This window comes from Nothobranchius furzeri, chromosome 2 (genome assembly GCF_043380555.1).
Source record: "Nothobranchius furzeri strain GRZ-AD chromosome 2, NfurGRZ-RIMD1, whole genome shotgun sequence".
Taxonomy (NCBI): domain Eukaryota; kingdom Metazoa; phylum Chordata; class Actinopteri; order Cyprinodontiformes; family Nothobranchiidae; genus Nothobranchius; species Nothobranchius furzeri.
The window spans coordinates 101559781-101581046 of NC_091742.1; the positions used below are offsets into that span (position 1 = coordinate 101559781).

General features: G+C 47.0%; 1 protein-coding gene across 1 annotated transcript in view; it reads right to left on the reverse strand.

The window, feature by feature from the left end:
* The window catches only part of LOC107373998 (HERV-H LTR-associating protein 2), a 71916-nt gene that overhangs the window by 23465 nt on the left and 27185 nt on the right, over positions 1 to 21266 (reverse strand). The window contains exons 4-5 of the mRNA XM_054734844.2: positions 16172 to 16504; positions 8759 to 9085 (exon numbers count right to left, since the gene is read on the reverse strand). Coding sequence (XP_054590819.2) covers positions 8759 to 9085; positions 16172 to 16504 — 660 coding nt within the window. The remainder of the gene's footprint in view (positions 1 to 8758; positions 9086 to 16171; positions 16505 to 21266) is intronic.

Consider the following 21266-nt stretch of genomic DNA (forward strand, 5'->3'; position numbering starts at 1 on the left):
ATCATCCATCTGTCTGTCATCCATCCATCCATCCATCCATCCACTATCATCCATCTGCCTGTCATCCATCCATCCATCTGTCATCCATTCATCCACCATCCACTATCATCCATCTGTCTGTCATCCATCCATCCATCCACTATCATCCATCTGTCTGTCATCCATCCATCTGTCATCAATTCATCCACCATCCACTATCTTCCATCTGTCTGTCATCCATCCATCCATCCATCCATCCACTATCATCCATCTGCCTGTCATCCATCCATCCATCTGTCATCCATTCATCCACCATCCACTATCATCCATCTGCCTGTCATCCATCCATCCATCCACTATCATCCATCTGCCTGTCATCCATCCATCCATCTGTCATCCATTCATCCACCATCCACTATCATCCATCTGTCTGTCATCCATCCATCCATCCACTATCATCCATCTGTCTGTCATCCATCCATCTGTCATCAATTCATCCACCATCCACTATCTTCCATCTGTCTGTCATCCATCCATCCATCCATCCATCCACTATCATCCATCTGCCTGTCATCCATCCATCCATCTGTCATCCATTCATCCACCATCCACTATCATCCATCTGTCTGTCATCCATCCATCCATCCACTATCATCCATCTGCCTGTCATCCATCCATCCATCCACTATCATCCATCTGCCTGTCATCCATCCATCCATCCACTATCATCCATCTGCCTGTCATCCATCCATCCATCCACTATCATCCATCTGTCTGTCATCCATTCATCCACCATCCACTTGTAACTGCCCAAGTCTGTCACCTGGTGCCTATCGGCTTTGGTTGAACTTGTTAAATTACTTATATGTGTGAAATACAGTTTGGAGGTTATTGTCTTTATTTTTGTTGCTGATTTCTGTGACCTAAGAGAAAGGCAGCAATATTGTTTTATTGATCGTTTTGTCTGCCTGACTTCTATAAGAGGTGAGTTAGGAGACACGCCCCGCCCCCCGAGAGTGGTACTCCCTCACCTGTCTGGAGGACGCTGGAGGCAGGAGGAAGTGAGTTTGATCGGACGCTGCCATGCGGTGTTATGGACTAAGGATTATCGCACCAACGACTAGGGAGAGTCTAGCGGACCTATGTGACTTATCTGATGTGCTGGAGGAGTAAGCTGGGAGTGTGTTCTGGTGAACCACCGAAGCAGCGGCCTGTCGGATCCTCAGCGGTACCGTGAGTAAACAGCTGATCGACGCAGCGGTTGCTGCAGCTGCTGTATACTGAATCTACAACGATAATCTTTGTTCCTTTTTTTTTGCTGAGTATATTATGGACGCACATTTTTCTTTTCTGAACTGAACTGAATTTATCTGAACTGAACTGAATTTATCTGAACTGAACTGAATTTATCTGAACTGAACTGAATTCATCTGAACGGAACTGAATTTATCTGAACTGAACTGAATTTATCTGAACTGAACTGAATTCATCTGAACAGAACTGAATTTATCTGAACTGAACTGAACTTATCTGAACAGAACTGAATTCATCTGAACGGAACTGAATTTATCTGAACGTGACTCTCAGACCTTTCCATTAATTATTATATATGTTGTTGCAAAAGATCTGATTTAATACACCCCCGCTTTTGCCTTATGCTTATGTGATTATTTGGGTTTGTTTGTTCCAGTCCAGGTTAGGGTGATAAACACTTCAAATTGTTTACATCCTTTGTGTTGTGAAGTGAGTGTGAGTTACAAGGGAAAGTTGTTAATAATTGTATTTATTTCTTATATGTCAGGAGAGAGACCTGGCTGGCACCCCGATCAAATCCCTTAGTTACACCTGCTTCCGTCACATAAAAAATTGGCACCCCAGATGGGACCGTTAAAGGGTAAATATTAAATATACTGAAAAAAACAAACCCGGTAATAACAAATAAATAGTTAGCATACAGAATAAAGAATAGACTGCAAAGGGTTAGAAAGACTAAACAAATTAGGAAATTAGGAAATGGCAGCACAAGCTGGGTCAGAGAATCAAACTTGCCTGCCCGATGAGCCTCCTACATCATATTCCCTTTTGGATATGGAGCTGTTTGAGCTCCCAGGGCTGGCCACTCCGTTAGAGGCCATCAGCCCTGTTCCTGTGAGCAGGAAGTTAGATGAATGCACACAAACAGTGAATTGTTCCAGTTCACCTCCAGACCAGACCCAATACCAACTGGAAATAGGGGAAATAAAGTTAGACATTGAAGAGTTATCCAAAGGAATAACCTATCAAATTGAACAGTTGAAGGAAAGACTGACTGAGTCATTCATGGAGCAGCAAAAACAACTAGTCAAGCATGTGGATACACGAGTTGAGTATTTACGAACCCAGCTGGATGCTTCCCTTGGATGGAGGCTTAAAGAGCAGTACACTGAAATTACCACGAAACTCATACCAGATATCATCCAACCAGTGAAAGAGGAGCTTTCCCTCTGTCTTAACACGTTGCACACCATGGCTGAAGAGCTCACCTCCACGCGGCTAAACCCCTCAATGGGACAGGCAAGCGTGCAGACCATGCCAGATGATTTAGGTGGGAGACCGCTGGGACATGCAGGTCACCCCAGACTGCAGTCGACAATAAGGAGCAGTAAACCAAATGATCTGCTTGACTCCCCTCGAAGCTCTGCCATCCAAGGAGAAACTAGGGGCAGGCTTGCGGGAAAGGCTCCCATTAAAGTACAGTTCCCAACATTTGGAAGAATCGATGACTCCTCGGACCCCCTTCAGTACCTGGAGAGATGTGAAGATTTTTTAGCCCTCAATCCACTCACTGATGAGGAGCTTATGGCCACTCTCCGTAATGTGCTTCACGGTACTTCCAGGGACTGGTGGGATGTGGCCCGTCATAAAGTCCAAACGTGGACTGAATTCAACAAGCAGTTTCGTGCTGCGTTCCTATCTGAGGACTATGAGGATGAGTTGGCTGAAAGAGTGTGTAACAGAATCCAAGAAGAGAATGAAGGCATCAGAGACTTTGCTTACATGTATCAATCGCTATGCAAGCGATGGAAGCCCTCTATAACGGAAGGGGATGTTGTGAAGTTGATCCTAAAGAATATCAACCCCCAACTCGCCAGTTAACTGCGGAGCAGAGTCACCTCGGTGGATCAACTTGTTCGTCTGGGACAACAACTGGAGAAGGACCAACAAAACCAACTGCAATATGAACAGAGGAAAGGTCTGCGGAAGGCAGTTCAGAAGCCTCCTTCCAACATAACTCCCACACCTTCCACTACACAAACGACACCACGCCAACTGAACCCAGCAGCTTCCACCCAACCTCAGGTGTACTGCTGGCGCTGCAAAGGCCACAATGCACCTGCTTCATGCCCCCAGTGTAGGGCTGATAAAAATAGGGCTCCAAACGTATCCAGTCCACAAACTTCTAGTAATCCCCAAAGGCAACTTCAAGGACCATTTCACTCACTTTCCCCCCATACCCAACAAGGAGCCACTGCCTCTGTAAGTTATTTTCCTGCACCTGCCACCTTCCAAAGGTTAATGGAGGTAGTTCTGGGGGACTTGAGAGGAAAAAATTGTTTTGTCTATTTGGATGATATCATTGTTTATTCATCCACACCAGAGCAGCACAGGTTTGACCTTCAAGCTGTCTTTGACAAACTGCAAATGGCGAATTTAACGGTGAACATGAAAAAGAGTCACTTCTTCCGTACCTCACTGAAATTCCTAGGACATGTAGCTCCTCCTCTGGAGTGGAGGTAGACGCAGAAAAAACCAAGGCTGTTCAGGATTTCCCAGTCCCACAGAACATAAAGGAGCTACAGCGGTTTCTTGGAATAGCTGGATGGTACCATCGCTTTGTGCCTGGATTTTCACAGTTAACTGAACCACTTCATGCTTTGAAACGGAGAGGAGCAAAGTACATCTGGACACCTCAATGCCAAGCAGCCTTTGAAACTCTTAAAAAATATCTAGTCTCTCCACCAATACTTGGCTATCCAGACTTCAACCTCCCTTTTATAGTATACACAGGCGCCAGTGAAGTAGGTCTAGGGGCTGTGTTGACTCAACCAACAGGACTCGGGACGGAACAGGTTCTTGCTTTTGCCAGCCGCACCCTTAATAAGGCAGAGAGAAATTACTCTACCACAGAACAAGAGTGTCTGGCTGTGGTGTGGGCTCTTGAGAAGTGGAGATACTATCTGGAAGGGAGGCGCTTCACGGTTGTTACGGATCATTCTTCCCTTGTTTGGGTCTTTAAGACCACCAAACCCAGCACCAGACTGATACGGTGGGCTCTTCGTCTACAAGAGTTCTCCTTCACGGTGGAATACCGTAAAGGCAGATATAATACCGTACCAGATGCTCTATCAAGAGCTCCAGTGGACCTCAATCAAATACCTACGTGTGCGGCTGTGTTGGGCTCACTGAAGGACTCCTCACCGGAATTACATATAACAGACGAGGATATCTGGAAAGCACAACAGATGGATCCAGATATTCAAAGCCTGTATGAAAAAATCGTTGAAACAGGAGAAATCACTGAAGGTCCAACCACCAGGTTCACCATCATAGAGGATAAAGTGTACAGAGTGACCCAACTACCGCATAAAACTATACATCAAATCTACGTCCCCTCACCTCTTCGTCAACAGCTGCTCCATCACTCCCATGACAATCCCTTATCTGGCCACCTTGGACGATGTAAAACTTACAAGAGGTTACAGTCCCTTGTGTATTGGCCCAGGATGAGCTTGGACGTAAGAAACTACGTTCGCAGTTGTAAGATCTGCCAGCTTTATAAACCCGAGAACCGGAAACCCCGCGGAAAACTTCAACAGACTTTGGTCAGTGGCCCTTGGGAGATGTTGGGGGTGGACCTCATGGGGCCTTTTCCCCAGAGCACCTATGGAAATGTATACCTGACAGTCTTTGTCGACTACTATACTCGCTGGATAGAGTTATTCCCACTCCGTAAGGCCACAGCTCAGACTGTATCCCAAATCCTGGTAAAGGAAATTCTCACCCGTTGGGGTTCACCCACCTACATCCTTTCGGACCAAGGCCCACAGTTTGTTTCATCTGTCTTCGAGGAAACGTGCAAACGGTGGAATCTCCAGCAGAAGAGAACTTCACCATATCATCCCCAAACAAACTTAACAGAAAGAATAAACCGAAATTTAAAAGCCATGATCACATCTTACGTAGAGGAAAAACACAAAACCTGGGATACGTACTTATCAGAGTTCCGTTTTGCCCTCAACTCAGCAGTGCATGAGTCCTCAGGAGTAACCTAGGGCTGTCGCGGTTGAGGAATTTCCCCTGCGGTGATTCAGGGTGGCTTAATATTGCGGTGTGTGATATTATTGCAGCCCTTTTTTATTGCAGTACTATCTAAACATAATGTTTACACATTTAAAAAAGGTTAAAAATTGCCGTGCCTTCTTTTATAACACTTTACTGAATGCAGATCAAAGGGCAGTAACAACACAGATCGCAGTAGCGTTTGTTTCTCCGACAGTCGGAGTCCGACTGAACTTAAAAACAACTAAATTCAGGAGAAGGTTAAAGTTTTAAATGCAAATTTGGCTGCAGCATCTAACAAATAAGAAACAAGTCCCCATTTTGTTTAGTTGTTTAAAATCAAGCATAAAAAATCACATGTACCGGGCGCGCGCGCGCGCGCGCACCGGGGGGCGGGCACACTATCATTTCACTTTCACACACATGAATGACGGTGATTTATAGCTCGGTCACGTCCTTGTTACCCACAAGGGAAACCAGCATGTTAACTACGGTTTGAGAGAGGATCTGAGAGGGGGGCAACATTTCCAGCAACACTGAAAACCCTCTCAGATGGAGCGCTCGTTGCACTAACGCACACGTACTTGCGTGCGACTCTGGCGAGCAAAGGGAATATCTCCCGGTTGTTGCTCCACCATGTCAGGGGGGTTTCTTTAGGGTGGATGCATTCCTCCTGCAGGTAGCGAGTGAGCTCCAGCTCGGCTCAAACTCTCTTCGGGACGGCTGCAGAAGCAGTGCTTGTCCGGGACTTCAGCAGGTCTCCGAGCATTTATTTATTTATTTTTGCCGCTGGTGGCAGCTCTGTCTTGGCCAAGGACTCTGGCTGCGCAGCAGCTGACGTACTGAAAACCAAAGTGCTCCCAAAGGAGCGAAGTAACGTTTCGTTTTGATACCAGTGCAGCCATCCTTCTCAACATGCATCACTGAGTTGAACCAAGTTCAGTAATCGCGGTGGCGCATGATGCAGCGCGGTGGGCTTCTTCATATCGCGATATTTCATTTTTGCGGTTACCGCGACAGCCCTAGAGTAACCCCTGCTGAGCTCAACCTAGGGCGCTCTTTAAAGGGACCCCTGGATAATGAGCTCCAACCCCATTTCAATGATCCTGACTCGCCTGCGTATCCCACGGCCAGGCAACTGACAAAACTCAAACACCTGGTTTCTCAACACATGGAGAAGGCTCGCCAAAAACAAAAGAAATATTATGACAAAGGAAGAAGAGAACCAGAGTTCAGGTCACAAGATCGAGTCTGGCTCCGCACTCATCCCAGTTCGAGAGCTGATCTGGCTTATTCTGCCAAGTTAGGCCCCCGTTGGAAAGGTCCCTACCGTATCACCCAGAAGTTAGGGCCTTTGAATTATGAAGTTGTCATGGAAGACACCGGGGAAGACCTACGGGTAGTACATGCAACCCAGTTAAAACCTTGCTATCCTCTTGCAGAGGAAGTCGACCAGGCACAGTGAATAAATCTCTTTCGGATATTTGAAGAGGATAGCAGTGACGAAGACTTCTCAGGGTTTATGTAAAACTAAAACCTATATGATTGACGCCTACAAAGGGTTTGGCTTATTGCAGGGGAGGGGGTGTGTAACAGCCCAAGTCTGTCACCTGGTGCCTATCGGCTTTGGTTGAACTTGTTAAATTACTTATATGTGTGAAATACAGTTTGGAGGTTATTGTCTTTATTTTTGTTGCTGATTTCTGTGACCTAAGAGAAAGGCAGCAATATTGTTTTATTGATCGTTTTGTCTGCCTGACTTCTATAAGAGGTGAGTTAGGAGACACGCCCCGCCCCCCGAGAGTGGTACTCCCTCACCTGTCTGGAGGACGCTGGAGGCAGGAGGAGGTGAGTTTGATCGGACGCTGCCAAGCGGTGTTATGGACTAAGGATTATCGCACCAACGACTAGGGAGAGTCTAGCGGACCTATGTGACTTATCTGATGTGCTGGAGGAGTAAGCTGGGAGTGTGTTCTGGTGAACCACCAAAGCAGCGGCCTGTCGGATCCTCAGCGGTACCGTGAGTAAACAGCTGATCGACACAGCGGTTGCTGCAGCTGCTGTATACTGAATCTACAACGATAATCTTAGTTCCTTTTTTTTTGCTGAGTGTATTATGGACGCACATTTTTCTTATCTGAACGGAACTGAATTTATCTGAACAGAACTGAATTTATCTGAACGGAACTGAATTTATCTGAACTGAACTGAATTTATCTGAACGGAACTGAATTTATCTGAACGTGACTCTCAGACCTTTCCATTAATTATTATACATGTTGTGGCAAAAGATCTGATTTAATACACCCCCGCTTTTGCCTTATGCTTATGTGATTATTTGGGTTTGTTTGTTTCAGTCCAGGTTAGGGTGATAAACACTTCAAATTGTTTACATCCGTTGTGTTGTGAAGTGAGTGTGAGTTACAAGGGAAAGTTGTTGATAATTGTATTTATTTCTTATGTCAGGAGAGAGACCTGGCTGGCACCCCGATCAAATCCCTTATTACACCTGCTTCCGTCACACACTATCATCCATCTGTCTGTCATCCATCTGTCTGTCATCCATTCATCCATCCATCTGTCATCCATTCATCCACCATCTACTCTCATCCATCCATCATCCATCTGTCATCCATCCATCCATCCATTTGTCATCCATCATCCTTCCATCCATCTGTCATCCATTCATCCACCATCTACTCTCATCCATCCATCATCCATCTGTCATCCATCCATCCATCCATCTGTCATCCATTCGTCCATCCATCTGTCATCCATTCATCCACCATCTACTCTCATCCATCCATCATCCATCTGTCATCCATCCATCCATCCATCCATCTGTCATCCATCCATCCATCCATCTGTCATCCATTCATCCATCCATCTGTCATCCATTCATCCACCATCTACTCTCATCCATCCATCATCCATCTGTCATCCATCCATCCATCCATCCATCTGTCATCCATTCATCCATCCATCTGTCATCCATTCATCCACCATCTACTCTCATCCATCCATCATCCATCTGTCATCCATCCATCCATCCATCTGTCATCCATTCATCCATCCATCTGTCATCCATTCATCCACCATCTACTCTCATCCATCCATCATCCATCTGTCATCCATCCATCATCCATCTGTCATCCATCCATCCATTATCCATCTGTCATCCATCCATCCATCCATCCATTGAACCATCCATCCATCCACCATCATGTGTCATCCATTCATCCATCCATCCATCCATCTGCCATCCATTCATCCACCATCCACTCTCATCCATCCATCCATCCATCTGTCATCCATCCATCCATCCATTGAACATCCATCCATCCACCATCATGTGTCATCCATCCATCCATCCATCCATCCATCCATCCCCGTAACTCTAAGCTGTATTGATCTCATTTAGATGATTCAAAACCAACCAAGGGTTTAACCCCGACCTGACCTTTGACCTGGAGCTCCACTTGTTTCATCATCAGGATGGTTCCCTGGCTGCTGTAGACAGTGCAGGTGAAGGTGTTCCTGTCCTGATAGGTGGGGTGCTGCAGAGTCAGACTCAGGTCTCCAGTACTCAGCAGGTCTTCATTCATCCTGGTTCTGGTTCTGTAGAACCAGTACTGCTCAGTGAACTGGTCTAACCTGTTCCAGTACCCATGGACCAACCAGTCATCACTGTCCCTCCACTCAACTTTAGTATCTTCAGGCAGGTCAGCGCTGATTTCACAGGGCAGCAGAACCGACTCCGCCCCTGACTCCACCTCCACCTGTTGGACTGTGAGAACAGAGAACATCAGCTGAAGATGACACATACAGGTTATCCAGAGAGCTTCTCTGGCCCTCAAACCCAAACATTTACTATCCTAATAACCTCGGAGTCAGGCAGCAGGTTCTGGACCAGGTAAAGGTGGGATGCTTCCTCCAGATGACAGCAGATCTCCACCTCAAGCAGACGAGTCATGGTGGGATGAAGGAGAGACTGACCAGAGGATCAGGCCCTCATCTGCATGTTCTAGACCTACTGGTCCATCTAAACCGTCATCTGCAGTGATGACATGTGGACCAGGACCCACCTGTAGGGTGGCCAGGTTCAGCCTTAGATACCAGGAGAGCAGCTCCATCACTTTCAAACAGACTTGAGTCTGCACAGAAGGGCCTTGAGTGTCTGTTAGCGCCTGTTCTTGTCTTTGCTTTGCACTATCTTCCATTGGGAAAGAGAAGGAAACTCATCTGTGGGTTATCATGTTGTCTAGTAGCTCCGGTTTGGGCCAACTGAAAACAGTAAGTGCAATCAGTTTCTCCCCTCCCTGAAAGCACTCACCAGGTGATCTAGGTCTCAACCATTGCAATCAGCTGCTGCATGAACACCTGTTTCCAACTGGTAGCACAGCATAAGTTTGGTGGCATAACTGAAGCGTCAGCCCTTGTGTCTCAGCCCCTCTGGGGTAAAGACTTACGTGTCTACCTGCGCGTGTCCACAGAGCAAACAAACCCGACCCAGATGCTGCTCCATCAACACCCAGCAAAATGTGCCATTATCCTATACCTGTGATCACTGGCTTCAGAGGAAGGTCACACTCAGCAAACCGCTTTCGCAACCTTCAAAACCTCCGCTCGCTAAAACCAACTCCCCCTGAAGACACCCACCTGTCTATGGGACTGTGGAACTGCCAATCGGCTGTAAACAAAGCTGACTTCATTACCACATATGCTAACCACCTGTCACTCGATGCACTAGCTCTCACTGAGACCTGGACCAAACCATGTGACAATGCTACCCCATCTGCTCTCTCAGTTAACCACACTTTCACCCACACTTCTCGTGCATCTGGCCGAGGTGGTGGAACGGGCATGTTCATTTCAAACAAATGGATACACAGTCAGTTGCTACCCATCACTAAGTACAACTCCTTTGAATACCATGCCATCCAGGTGACTGTACCGAAAAAATTCTTTTTGGTTGTCATATATCGCCAACCAGGTCAACTCAGAGACTTTCTTGATGAACTCGACACCCTGCTCTCCTCCATTCCTGAGCACGACTGTCCCACAATGGTCCTTGGAGACGTGAATATTCACCTGGACAATCCCAGCTCATCAGGCTTCCTGTCACTAATGTCATCATTTGATTTAAAACTAGTACAAAGTCCTCCAACTCACAAAGCTGGAAAAGCACTGGACCTCATTTTCACCAGAAACTGTGTCATAGACACAATCTCTGTCACACCGCTGCATCTTTCCAATCATTACTTCATCCACTTCAGCACGACTCTAAAAGGGAGGTCCACTGCTTCCTCCCCAATGGTCTCATTCCGCCGCTACCTCCGCAATCTGGCACCCAACCACTTCTCCTCTCTTGTTGCCTCCACTCTTCCATCTCCAAGCACGTTCTCTGCTTATGAAGTGAATGATGCCACCGAGTCACTCTGCTCCACACTCGGCTCTTGTCTTTACAACTTGTGCCATTTAGCCACTAGACCTACTAGATCCTCTCAGTCGCACCCTTGGCTAAATAATAATAATAATAATACATTTTATTTAAAAGCGCCTTTCAGGACACCCAAGGTCACTTAAATGATACCCTCCGGGCTCTACGCACCAATCTTAGAGCTGCGCAAAGGAAATGGCGCAAAACAAGAGATCCTGGTGATCTACTGAAATGTCATGAATTACTGTCCTCATTCTCTGCCAGCATCACTGATGCAAAGAAAGCTTTCTACACTGACAAAATTCTCAGCTCTACTGACTCTCAGAAACTATTTTCAACATGACATTACATTTCCCACCTCTCTCAAGCATGCTCAGGTTAAACCGCTGCTAAAAAAAACCATCCCTTCCTCCAAATCATGTGGAGAACTACCGACCTATCTCTCTCCTCCCTTTTCTGTCCAAAATCATTGAAAGGGCGGCGTTCAAGTAGATCACAGAATACCTCTCACAAAACTGTCTGCTTGACCCTTACCAATCTGGGTTCAAAAAGGCCCACTCCACTGAAACTGCTCTGCTAGCAGTGATGGAATCCTTAAAAGAAGCTAGAGCGACTGGCAGATCCTCAGTGCTTATCCTGCTCGACTTATCGGCTGCATGTGACACGGTCAACCATGGCTTCCTTTAGTCCACACTCTCTAGCATGGGCATCACAGAGAAAGCACACGCCTGGTTTGAATCGTACCTCACAGGACGATCATTCAGTGTATCTTGGCTTGGACAATCCTCTACCGTGCACCATCTTGCCACAGGAGTCCTCCAGGGCTCTGTACTTGGACCTCTTCTCTTTGCCATATACACCACCTCACTGGGTGAGATCATTCGATCACATGGCTTCTCCTACCACTGATATGCAGACGACACCCAGCTCTATCTGTCATTTCCAACGGACGACCACACTGTCTCTGCACGAATATCAAACTGTCTCTCTGACATATCAACATGGATGGAATCCCACCATCTCCAACTCAACCTCTCTAAAACTGAACTACTTGTCATCCCAGCAAAACCATCCATACAGCACAATATCTCAATCCAGAATGACTTCCTATCTCTGGCTCCTTTAAAGGCAGTTGGAAATCTGGGTGTTGTGATTGATGAACACCTGACCTTTAAAGATCATGTTGCCTCTGTTGCTCGTTCATGCCGCTTTGCGCTGTATAACATACGAAAGATCAGACCATACCTAACACAACATGCCACCCAGCTCCTGGTGCAGTCTACTGTCATCTCCCGCCTCGATTACTGCAACGCCCTTCTAACTGGTCTTCCAGGCTGTACTGTGAGACCTCTTCAAATGGTCCAGAACGCAGCGGCGCGTCTGGTCTTCAATCAGCCAAAAAGAGCACACATCACCCCTCTGTTCATTGAGCTCCACTGGCTACCGCTAACAACACGCATCAAATTCAAATAGCTAACACTAGCATACAAAGTCCGAGATGGTACGGCTCCCATCTACCTGAATCCTCTTGCAAAGGCTTACGTCTCGGCCCGGCCGCTCCGGTCATCACAGGATGGTCGGCTAGCAGTGCCTACACCACGCTCAGGACAATCCAGACTCTTCTCATGCATCGTTCCACAAATGTGGAATGACCTTCCAAGCACTACCAGAACAGGAGCTTCCTTTTCAATTTTCAAGAAACTCCTGAAGACCCTGCTCTTCAGAGAGCATCTTCTAAACTAGCACCCTCCCTGCACCCGTCCCCCCTCTCTACTGTCCACTCCTTGTTCCCTCCTCCCCATGACTGATGTCACGTTGTTGTTGTTGTTGTTAGCCTCAAGGGCAACATGCCTATTATCACTTGTAAGTGGCTTTAGACAATAGCGTCTGCTAAATACATAAACATAAACATAAGTGCTCAGAGAAGAGCTGCTGCTTCTCCTCATGAGGAGTGGGCTGTGGTGGTTCTGTTGATGGGGCCTCTTAGGCTCCTCCCTCTGGATGATGGATGGATGGACAGAGTAAGAGAGGGAGGGATGGATGATAGATCGGTACGGAGACACACGCCATTAATTGTCCTTTCGAGGACTCTCCAGCTGAATCTTAGGGACGAACGGAGTCGAGCTCTCTTTTCTAAACATCCGTCAAACAAGTTGAAGAACGCACGCTTGTGATTGGTCAGGACACCGCTGTCATCAACAGCGCCGCCATTGCGCCCTCAAAAACATAAAGAGGACATCTAGCGGCAGACACGGAGCAGCTAGAAGACCTGGAGGAAAAACTCTAAAATATGAACGTTTCATCCCCATGACTGGAGGAGTGAAAAGATACGCAGCAAGCGTTTGATTGGTGGAGGGAAATGACGGAAGCGTGGGTTTAGAGGTGGTGAGTGCATGAGGACGTGGAGGAGGACGAGGGACACATCTGTCCCTGTGAAAAGGTCTCTTCAATACAAAAACACAACATAAACACACCATCCTGGACCGGAAACATGGCACAATACCACAGAGCAGCGCTACGCCCTCTGGTGTCCTGGAGGGGAACTGCTTTACAACGCTTCCCAGGAGACGGAGACATCTGGGTTCTGGTTCTGGGACCTGGTTCTGGGTTCTGGGACCTGGTTCTGGTTCCTGGTTCTGGTTCTGGTTCTGAGACCTGGTTCTGGGACCTTGTTCTGGTACCTGGTTCTGGGACCTGGTTCTGGGTTCGGGTTCTGGGACCTGGTTCTGGGTTCTGGTTCTGGGTTTTGGTTCTGGGTTCTTGGTTCTTGGTTCTGGGACCTGGTTCTGGGTTCTTGGTTCTGGGACCTGGTTCTGGGTTCTGGTTCTGGGTTCTTGGTTCTGGGACCTGGTTCTGGGTTCTCGGTTCTGGGACCTGGTTCTGGGTTCTGGATCTGGGTTCTGGGACCATGTTCTGGGTTCTTGGTTCTGGATTCTGGTTCTGGGACCTTGTTCTGGGACCGGGTCCTGAATGGTTATGAATGGTTATGAACTGGTTCTGGGTTAATGTTCTGGGACCTGGTTCTGGGTTCTGGTTCTGGGTTTTGTTTCTGGGTTCTTGGTTCTTGGTTCTGGGACCTGGTTCTGGGTTATTGGTTCTGGGACCTGGTTCTGGGTTCTGGTTCTGGGTTCTGGGTTCTGGGACCTGGTTCTGGGTTCTCGGTTCTGGGACCTGGTTCTGGGTTCTGATTCTGGGTTCTGGGACCTGGTTCTGGTTCCTGGTTCTGGTTCTGAGACCTGGTTCTGGGTCCTGGTTCTGGGTTCTGGTTCTGAGACCTGGTTCTGGGACCTGGTTCTGGGTTCTGGGACCTAGTTCTGGGTTCTGATTCTGGGTTCTGATTCTGGGTTCTGGGTCCTGGTTCTGGGTTCTGGTTCTGAGACCTGGTTCTGGGTTCTGGATTCTGGTTCTGGGACCTAGTTCTGGGTTCTGGTTCTGGGTTCTGGGACCTGGTTCTGGGTCCTGGTTCTGGGTTCTGGTTCTGGGACCTGGTTCTGGGACCTTGTTCTGGACCTGGTTCTGGGTTCTGGTTCTGGGTTCTGGTTGTGGGACCTTGTTCTGGTACCTGGTTCTGGGTTCTTGGTTCTGGGTTCTGGGTTCTTGGTTCTGGGACATGGTTCTGGTTCTGGTTCTGGGTTCTGGGACCTGGTTCTAGGTTCTTGGTTCTGGGTTCTGGTTCTGGGTTCTTGGTTCTGGGACCTGGTTCTGGGTTCTGGTTCTGGGTTCTGGGACCTGGTTCTAGGTTCTCGGACCTGGTTCTGCGTCCTGGTTCTGGGTTCGAGATTCTGGTTCTGGTTCTGGGACCTGGTTCTGGGTTCTGGTTCTCGGTTCTGTTTCTGGGACCTTGTTCTGGTACCTGGTTCTGGGTCCTGGTTCTTGGATCTTGGTTCTGGGACCTGGTTCTGGGTTCTGGGACCTAGTTCTGGTTCTGGGTTCTGGGACCTGGTTCTGGGTTCTGGTTCTGAGACCTGGTTCTGTGTTCTGGTTCTGGGACCTAGTTCTGGGTTCTGGTTCTGGGACCTAGTTCTGGTTCTGGGTTCTGGTTCTGGGACCTTGTTCTGGGACCTGGTTCTGGGTTCTGGTTCTCGGTTCTGGTTCTGGGACCTTGTTCTGGGACCTGGTTCTGGGTTCTGGTTCTGGGTTCTGGGACCTGGTTCTGGGTTCGGGATTCTGGTTCTGGTTCTGGGACAGGGTTCTGGGTTCTGGTTCTGGGACCTTGTTCTGGTACCTGGTTCTGGGACCTTGTTCTGGGTCCTGGTTCTGGGACCTGGTTCTGGGTTCGGGTTCTGGGATCTGGTTCTGGGTTCTGGGTTTTGGTTCTGGGTTCTTGGTTCTTGGTTCTGGGACCTGGTTCTGGGTTCTGGTTCTGGGTTCTTGGTTCTGGGACCTGGTTCTGGGTTCTCGGTTCTGGGACCTGGTTCTGGGTTCTGGGACCATGTTCTCGGTTCTTGGTTCTGGATTCTGGTTCTGGTACCTGGTTCTGGGACCTTGTTCTGGTACCTGGTTCTGGGACCTGGTTCTGGGTTCGGGTTCTGGGACCTGGTTCTGGGTTCTGGTTCTGGGTTTTGGTTCTGGGTTCTTGGTTCTTGGTTCTGGGACCTGGTTCTGGGTTCTTGGTTCTGGGACCTGGTTCTGGGTTCTGGTTCTGGGTTCTTGGTTCTGGGACCTGGTTCTGGGTTCTCGGTTCTGGGACCTGGTTCTGGGTTCTGGATCTGGGTTCTGGGACCATGTTCTGGGTTCTTGGTTCTGGATTCTGGTTCTGGGACCTTGTTCTGGGACCGGGTCCTGAATGGTTATGAATGGTTATGAACTGGTTCTGGGTTAATGTTCTGGGACCTGGTTCTGGGTTCTGGTTCTGGGTTTTGTTTCTGGGTTCTTGGTTCTTGGTTCTGGGACCTGGTTCTGGGTTATTGGTTCTGGGACCTGGTTCTGGGTTCTGGTTCTGGGTTCTGGGTTCTGGGACCTGGTTCTGGGTTCTCGGTTCTGGGACCTGGTTCTGGGTTCTGGTTCTGGGTTCTGGGACCTGGTTCTGGGTTCTAAGTTCTGGATTCTGGTTCTGGGAACTGGTTCTGGGACCTTGTTCTGGGACCTGGTGCTGAATGGTTATGAATGGTTATGAAGTTAGTTGGTCCCAGAACCAGAACCCAGAACCCTGGCATGACTCAGTGGAGCCAGATGATTGGCTGTGGAGAGGCACATGCCCAAAGAGAGAAGACATTCTCTGATAGCTTATGAAAGCTTTAAGACGCCTTAAACATCTTAACATCACCCAGACCTACTCCAGGTCAAAGGTCAGGACTGTGGGCGTGACCTGGTGGCTCATGGCTCAGTCACCATGAAGAAGCTCTCAGATTCACACGGGTGTGGAGAACCGCAGGGCTCATGGACCTCCTCTGGACCTCCTACACCAACCAAAGGTAGATCTCTCAGACTGACCTTTGACCTGGAGCCTCACTTTTCTCCTCATCAAGATCTTTTTCCTCCTGGTGGAGACGGTGCAGGTGTAGGTGTCTGTGTCAGCACGTGTGGGGTGGTCCAGGGTCAGACTGAAGTCTCCGCTTCTCAGCAGCTCCTCGTTCATCGTGGTTCTGTTCTTGTAGAATGGCAACTGTTCTTCAGCTCCATCTGAGCCGGTCCTCAGCACAAGGACCTTGTAGTGGTTGTGGTCCCTCCACACCACCTTAGCACCTTCAGGCAGATGGACGGTGCTTCTGCAGGGCAGCAGCACAGACTCCGCCCCTGACTCCACCTCCACATCAGTTCTGTATCCTGAGGAGACGGAGAATGATCTGATGAAACTTCTGCTGATCTTCATAACCAAACACACACACACACACACACACACACACACACATTTACATACACACACGTGCACACACACATTTACACACACACATACATACACACACACATACACACACACACACACACACACACGCACACACACACACACACACACACACACACACACACACACACACACACACACACACACACGCACACACACGCACACACACACGCAGACGCACACACACACGCACACACACACATGCGAACGCACGCACACACGCATATACACACACACACACACATAGACAGACATACACACACACACACACACATAGACAGACATACACACACACACACACACAAATACACGCACGCACACACACACACACACGAACGCACGCACACACACACACACACACACACACACACACACACACACACACACACACACACACACACACACACACACACAAATACACACACACACACACACACACATAGACAGACATAAACACACACAAATACACACACACACACACACACACACGCACACACACATACACACACATACCTGGGTTCTCAGATTAATGACTGATTGCTGATTGGCTGCACCTGGCGGTAAGGCGTGTCCTGTTTCCTGTTTTCAGTGTTGCACTCCGTGTAGCTGTTTGGGGCTCGCTAAAGCTGATTTAATTTCTCTGTACTAGGATATCTCTGAGTTATTGTAGCACATAACCACGCTAAAACACATTTTCTGTTGTTCCACCTAGCTTTTAGGGAACCATTTGAGTTTTCACGCAGTTTATTTGGTGTTGAACAGTTTGCTCGTCCAGTTAGCTTAGCCTCAGCACGGCTATGGCTGCTTCTGTCTCTGCTTCTCCGTCTCCTATCTCTTGCTCTCTGTGTCAGATGTTTAGTTACTCCTCTGCCTCCTTTAGTGATTAATGGTACGTGTAATAAATGTAGCATTTTTGTAGCTTTGGAGGCGAGGGTGTTGGGATTGGAGTCCCGGCTCCGCGCTGTTGAAAAACCCGTAAACAGCCATAGCTACATAGCTAGCGCGGGGCTAACTAGCTCAGAACAACCACGTAGCGACCCTCCAGCAGAACCCGAGCAGCCGGGACCTCAGGCCGGCTGGGTGACGGTACGCAGGAAGCATAGAACCCAGCCCGTGGGCCACCACCAACCCGTCCACGTTTCTAATAGATTTTCCCCGCTCAGTGACGCACCCACTGACAAGCCGACTCTGATCATTGGCAGCTCCATAGTCAGAAACGTGGCATTAAAGGCTCCAGCAACCATAGTTAAATGTTTACCTGGGGCCAGAGCGGGCGACATTAAATCTTATCTGAAACTGCTGGCTAAGGATAAGCGTAAATACAGTAAGATTGTTATTCACGCTGGCGGTAACGACACCCGGTTACGCCAATCGGAGGTCACTAAAATTAATGTTGCTTCGGTCTGTAAGTTTGCCAAAACAATGTCAGACTCCGTAATTTTCTCTGGCCCCCTGCCTGATCGGACCAGTGACGACATGTTTAGCCGCATGCTGTCCTTCAACCGCTGGCTGTCTAGGTGGTGTCCTGAAAACAACGTGGGCTACATTGATAATTGGAAAACTTTTTGGGGAAAACCTGGTCTGATGCGGAGAGACGGCATCCATCCCTCTTTGGATGGTGCAGCTCTTCTTTCAAGGAATATGGCCAGTTTTATTAGTCCTCCATGACAACCCAGGGTCCAGACCAGGAAGCAGAGTCGTAGTTTAACCCACCCCTCTGCAGCTTCTGTACTGTTACCCACCCACTACCCCATAGAGACAGTGGCCTGCCCACGGCCAAAACCACACAGATTAAATATCAGGCTTAATAAAGCAAATCATGGAAATCTCATAAATATTAGAACAACTTCAACTGAGCAGAAAACTAGAAAAATTAAATGTGGATTGTTGAACATTAGATCCATTTTTTCTAAGACTTTGTTAGTTAATGACTTGATTTGTGATAATCAGATCTCTTTGCTCTCTCACAGAATCCTGGCTGCAGCAAGAGGACTATGTTAGCTTAAACGAGTCGACTCCTTCAAATTATTTAAATCATCATATTGCTCGAAGTACAGGGCGAGGAGGAGGAGTGGCAACCATTTTTCATTCGGACTCATTAATCAGTCCCTTACAGATTAATAGTTACAGTTCGTTTGAACATCTCATTCTTAGTTTTCCTAATCCAGATAGCAAAACTGTAAAACCACTCTTGTTTGTAGTTTTATATCGTCCACCAGGCCCTTACTCTGAGTTTCTGGATCAGATCTCTGATTTTTTATCTGATTTGGTGCTAAATACTGATAAGGTCATTGTAGTGGGGGATTTCAACATTCATGTGGACATTGAAAATGATAGCTTCAATGTAGCCTTTAGTAATATCTTGGACTCAATTGGTGTTACTCAAAGAATACATAGCTCCACCCACTCCTGCCATCATACATTGGACCTTGTTCTGACTTATGGCATAGAGTGTGAGGAAATAACGATCTTTCCACATAATCCAGTCCTCTCGGACCACTTTCTGATAACCTTTGAGTTTTTTATAACTGAGTTCTCGAGACATGAAAGTAAATTTCACTATAGTCGGTCTCTATCTGACAACGCAGTTGCATCTTTTAAATCAACTGTTCCATCTTTACTGTCCTCAGCATCTCAGAGGAATGTAGCAGAGGGCAATATTCTCAGTTCTAGCCCCTCACAAATTGATGCCTTAGTTCATCATGTTAATTCCTCTTTTCGTGTGGCATTAGATGATGTAGCCCCTTTAAAAAAGAAGGTAATTAGGGACAGGAAGTTGGCTCCCTGGTTTAACTCTCATCTACAAGCCTTAAAACAAAACTCTAGGAAATTGGAGAGAACATGGCGCTCTACGCACCATGAGGAGGCCTACCTGTCCTGGAAAAATAGTCGTGTGCTTTATAAAAATAAGCTTCAACAAACTAGAACTGCTTATTTCTCAGCACTAATTGAGGAGAATAAGCATAATCCTAAATTTCTTTTCAGTACAGTTGCTAAACTTACACAGAATCATAGCTCTGAGCCATCTATTCCCTTAGCCCTCAGCAGCAATGACTTCATGGGATTTTTTACAAGTAAAATTAATTCTATTAGAAACAAAATCTTTAGCTTCCTCCCTAATGCGATTTCTTCTTCCTCAGTAAGTGAGGCAGCATCAGAGGTGACTGTAGAACCTCATCTGTGCTTGAACCGTTTTGATCCAGTTGAGCTTTCAGAGTTATCTAAAATATTAGCTTCATCTAAACCTTCAACTTGCATTTTGGATCCAATCCCAACCAAATTATTTAAAGATGCATTTCCTTTGGTTACTGCCCCCATTCTAGATACAATCAATCTATCCTTAGTAAATGGGTATGTACCACAAGGTTGCTGTAATCAAACCTTCACTTAAGAAGCCTTCTCTGGATCCAGATGACCCAATGAATTATAGACCAATATCTAACCTTCCATTTTTATCCAAAGTCCTGGAGAAAATAGTGGCCATCCAAGTATGTCATCATTTAAACACTAATGCTCTGTTTGAGGAATTTCAGTCTGGTTTTAGAGAGTATCACAGCACTGAAACTGCATTAGTGAGAGTTACAAATGATATTCTCATGGCCTCAGATAAGAATCTTGTGTCTGTTCTAGTCTTGTTAGATCTCAGTGCTGCCTTTGACACAGTTGATCACAAAGTTCTTTAGAAAGACTTGAACATGTTGTAGGGATCAAAGGAACAGCGTTAGGCTGGTTTAAATCCTACCTGTCTGACAGATTTCATTTTGTAAATGTACATGACAAATCATCTTCATACTCCAGGGTTACTTGTGGAGTACCACAGGGTTCAGTGCTTGGACCAATTCTTTTTACTATATATATGCTCCCAATTGGTCAAATCATTAGACAGCATGGGATAAACTTCCACTGTTATGCTGACAATACTCAGTTATATTTATCCATTAACCCTGATGAACCTAATCGGTTGGGTAGATTACAGGCTTGTCTTGAGGACATAAAACATTGGATGATTCTAAGCTTTTTGCTTTTAAATCAAGACAAGACGGAAGTTCTCATCTTTGGACCAGAAATCCAGAAAAGGAAATTGCTTAGCCAATCACCTGACCTGAATGGCATTACATTGATCTCCGAGAACAAAGTAAGGAACCTTGGTGTTATCTTTGACCAGACATGTCATTCAAATCCCAGGTTTCACAAGTTTGTAGGATTTCCTTTTTCCACCTTTGGAATATTGCTAAGATTAGAAGCATCCTTTCCAGGAGTGATGCTGAAAAACTAGTTCATGCATTTATTACATCAAGACTGGATTACTGTAATCCATTACTCTCAGGAAGTCCACAGAATGTAGTTAAAAGTCTTCAGCTTGTCCAAAATGCTGCAGCTAGAGTTCTGATGAGAATTAAAAAGAGAGATCATATCTCTCCTGTCTTAACTTCCCTACATTGGCTACCTGTTAAATTCAGAATAGATTTTAAGATCCTTCTTCTCACATATAAAGCTCTTAATAATCAAGCTCCATCATACATCAGTGATCTGATTGTTCCATACGTTCCTAACCGAGCACTTCGCTCTCAGACTGCAGGTCTACTGGTGGTTCCCAGAATATCTAAAATTAGGATGGGAGGCAGATCTTTTAGTTATCGGGCTCCTCTCCTGTGGAACCAGCTCCCAGCTTTAGTCCGTGAG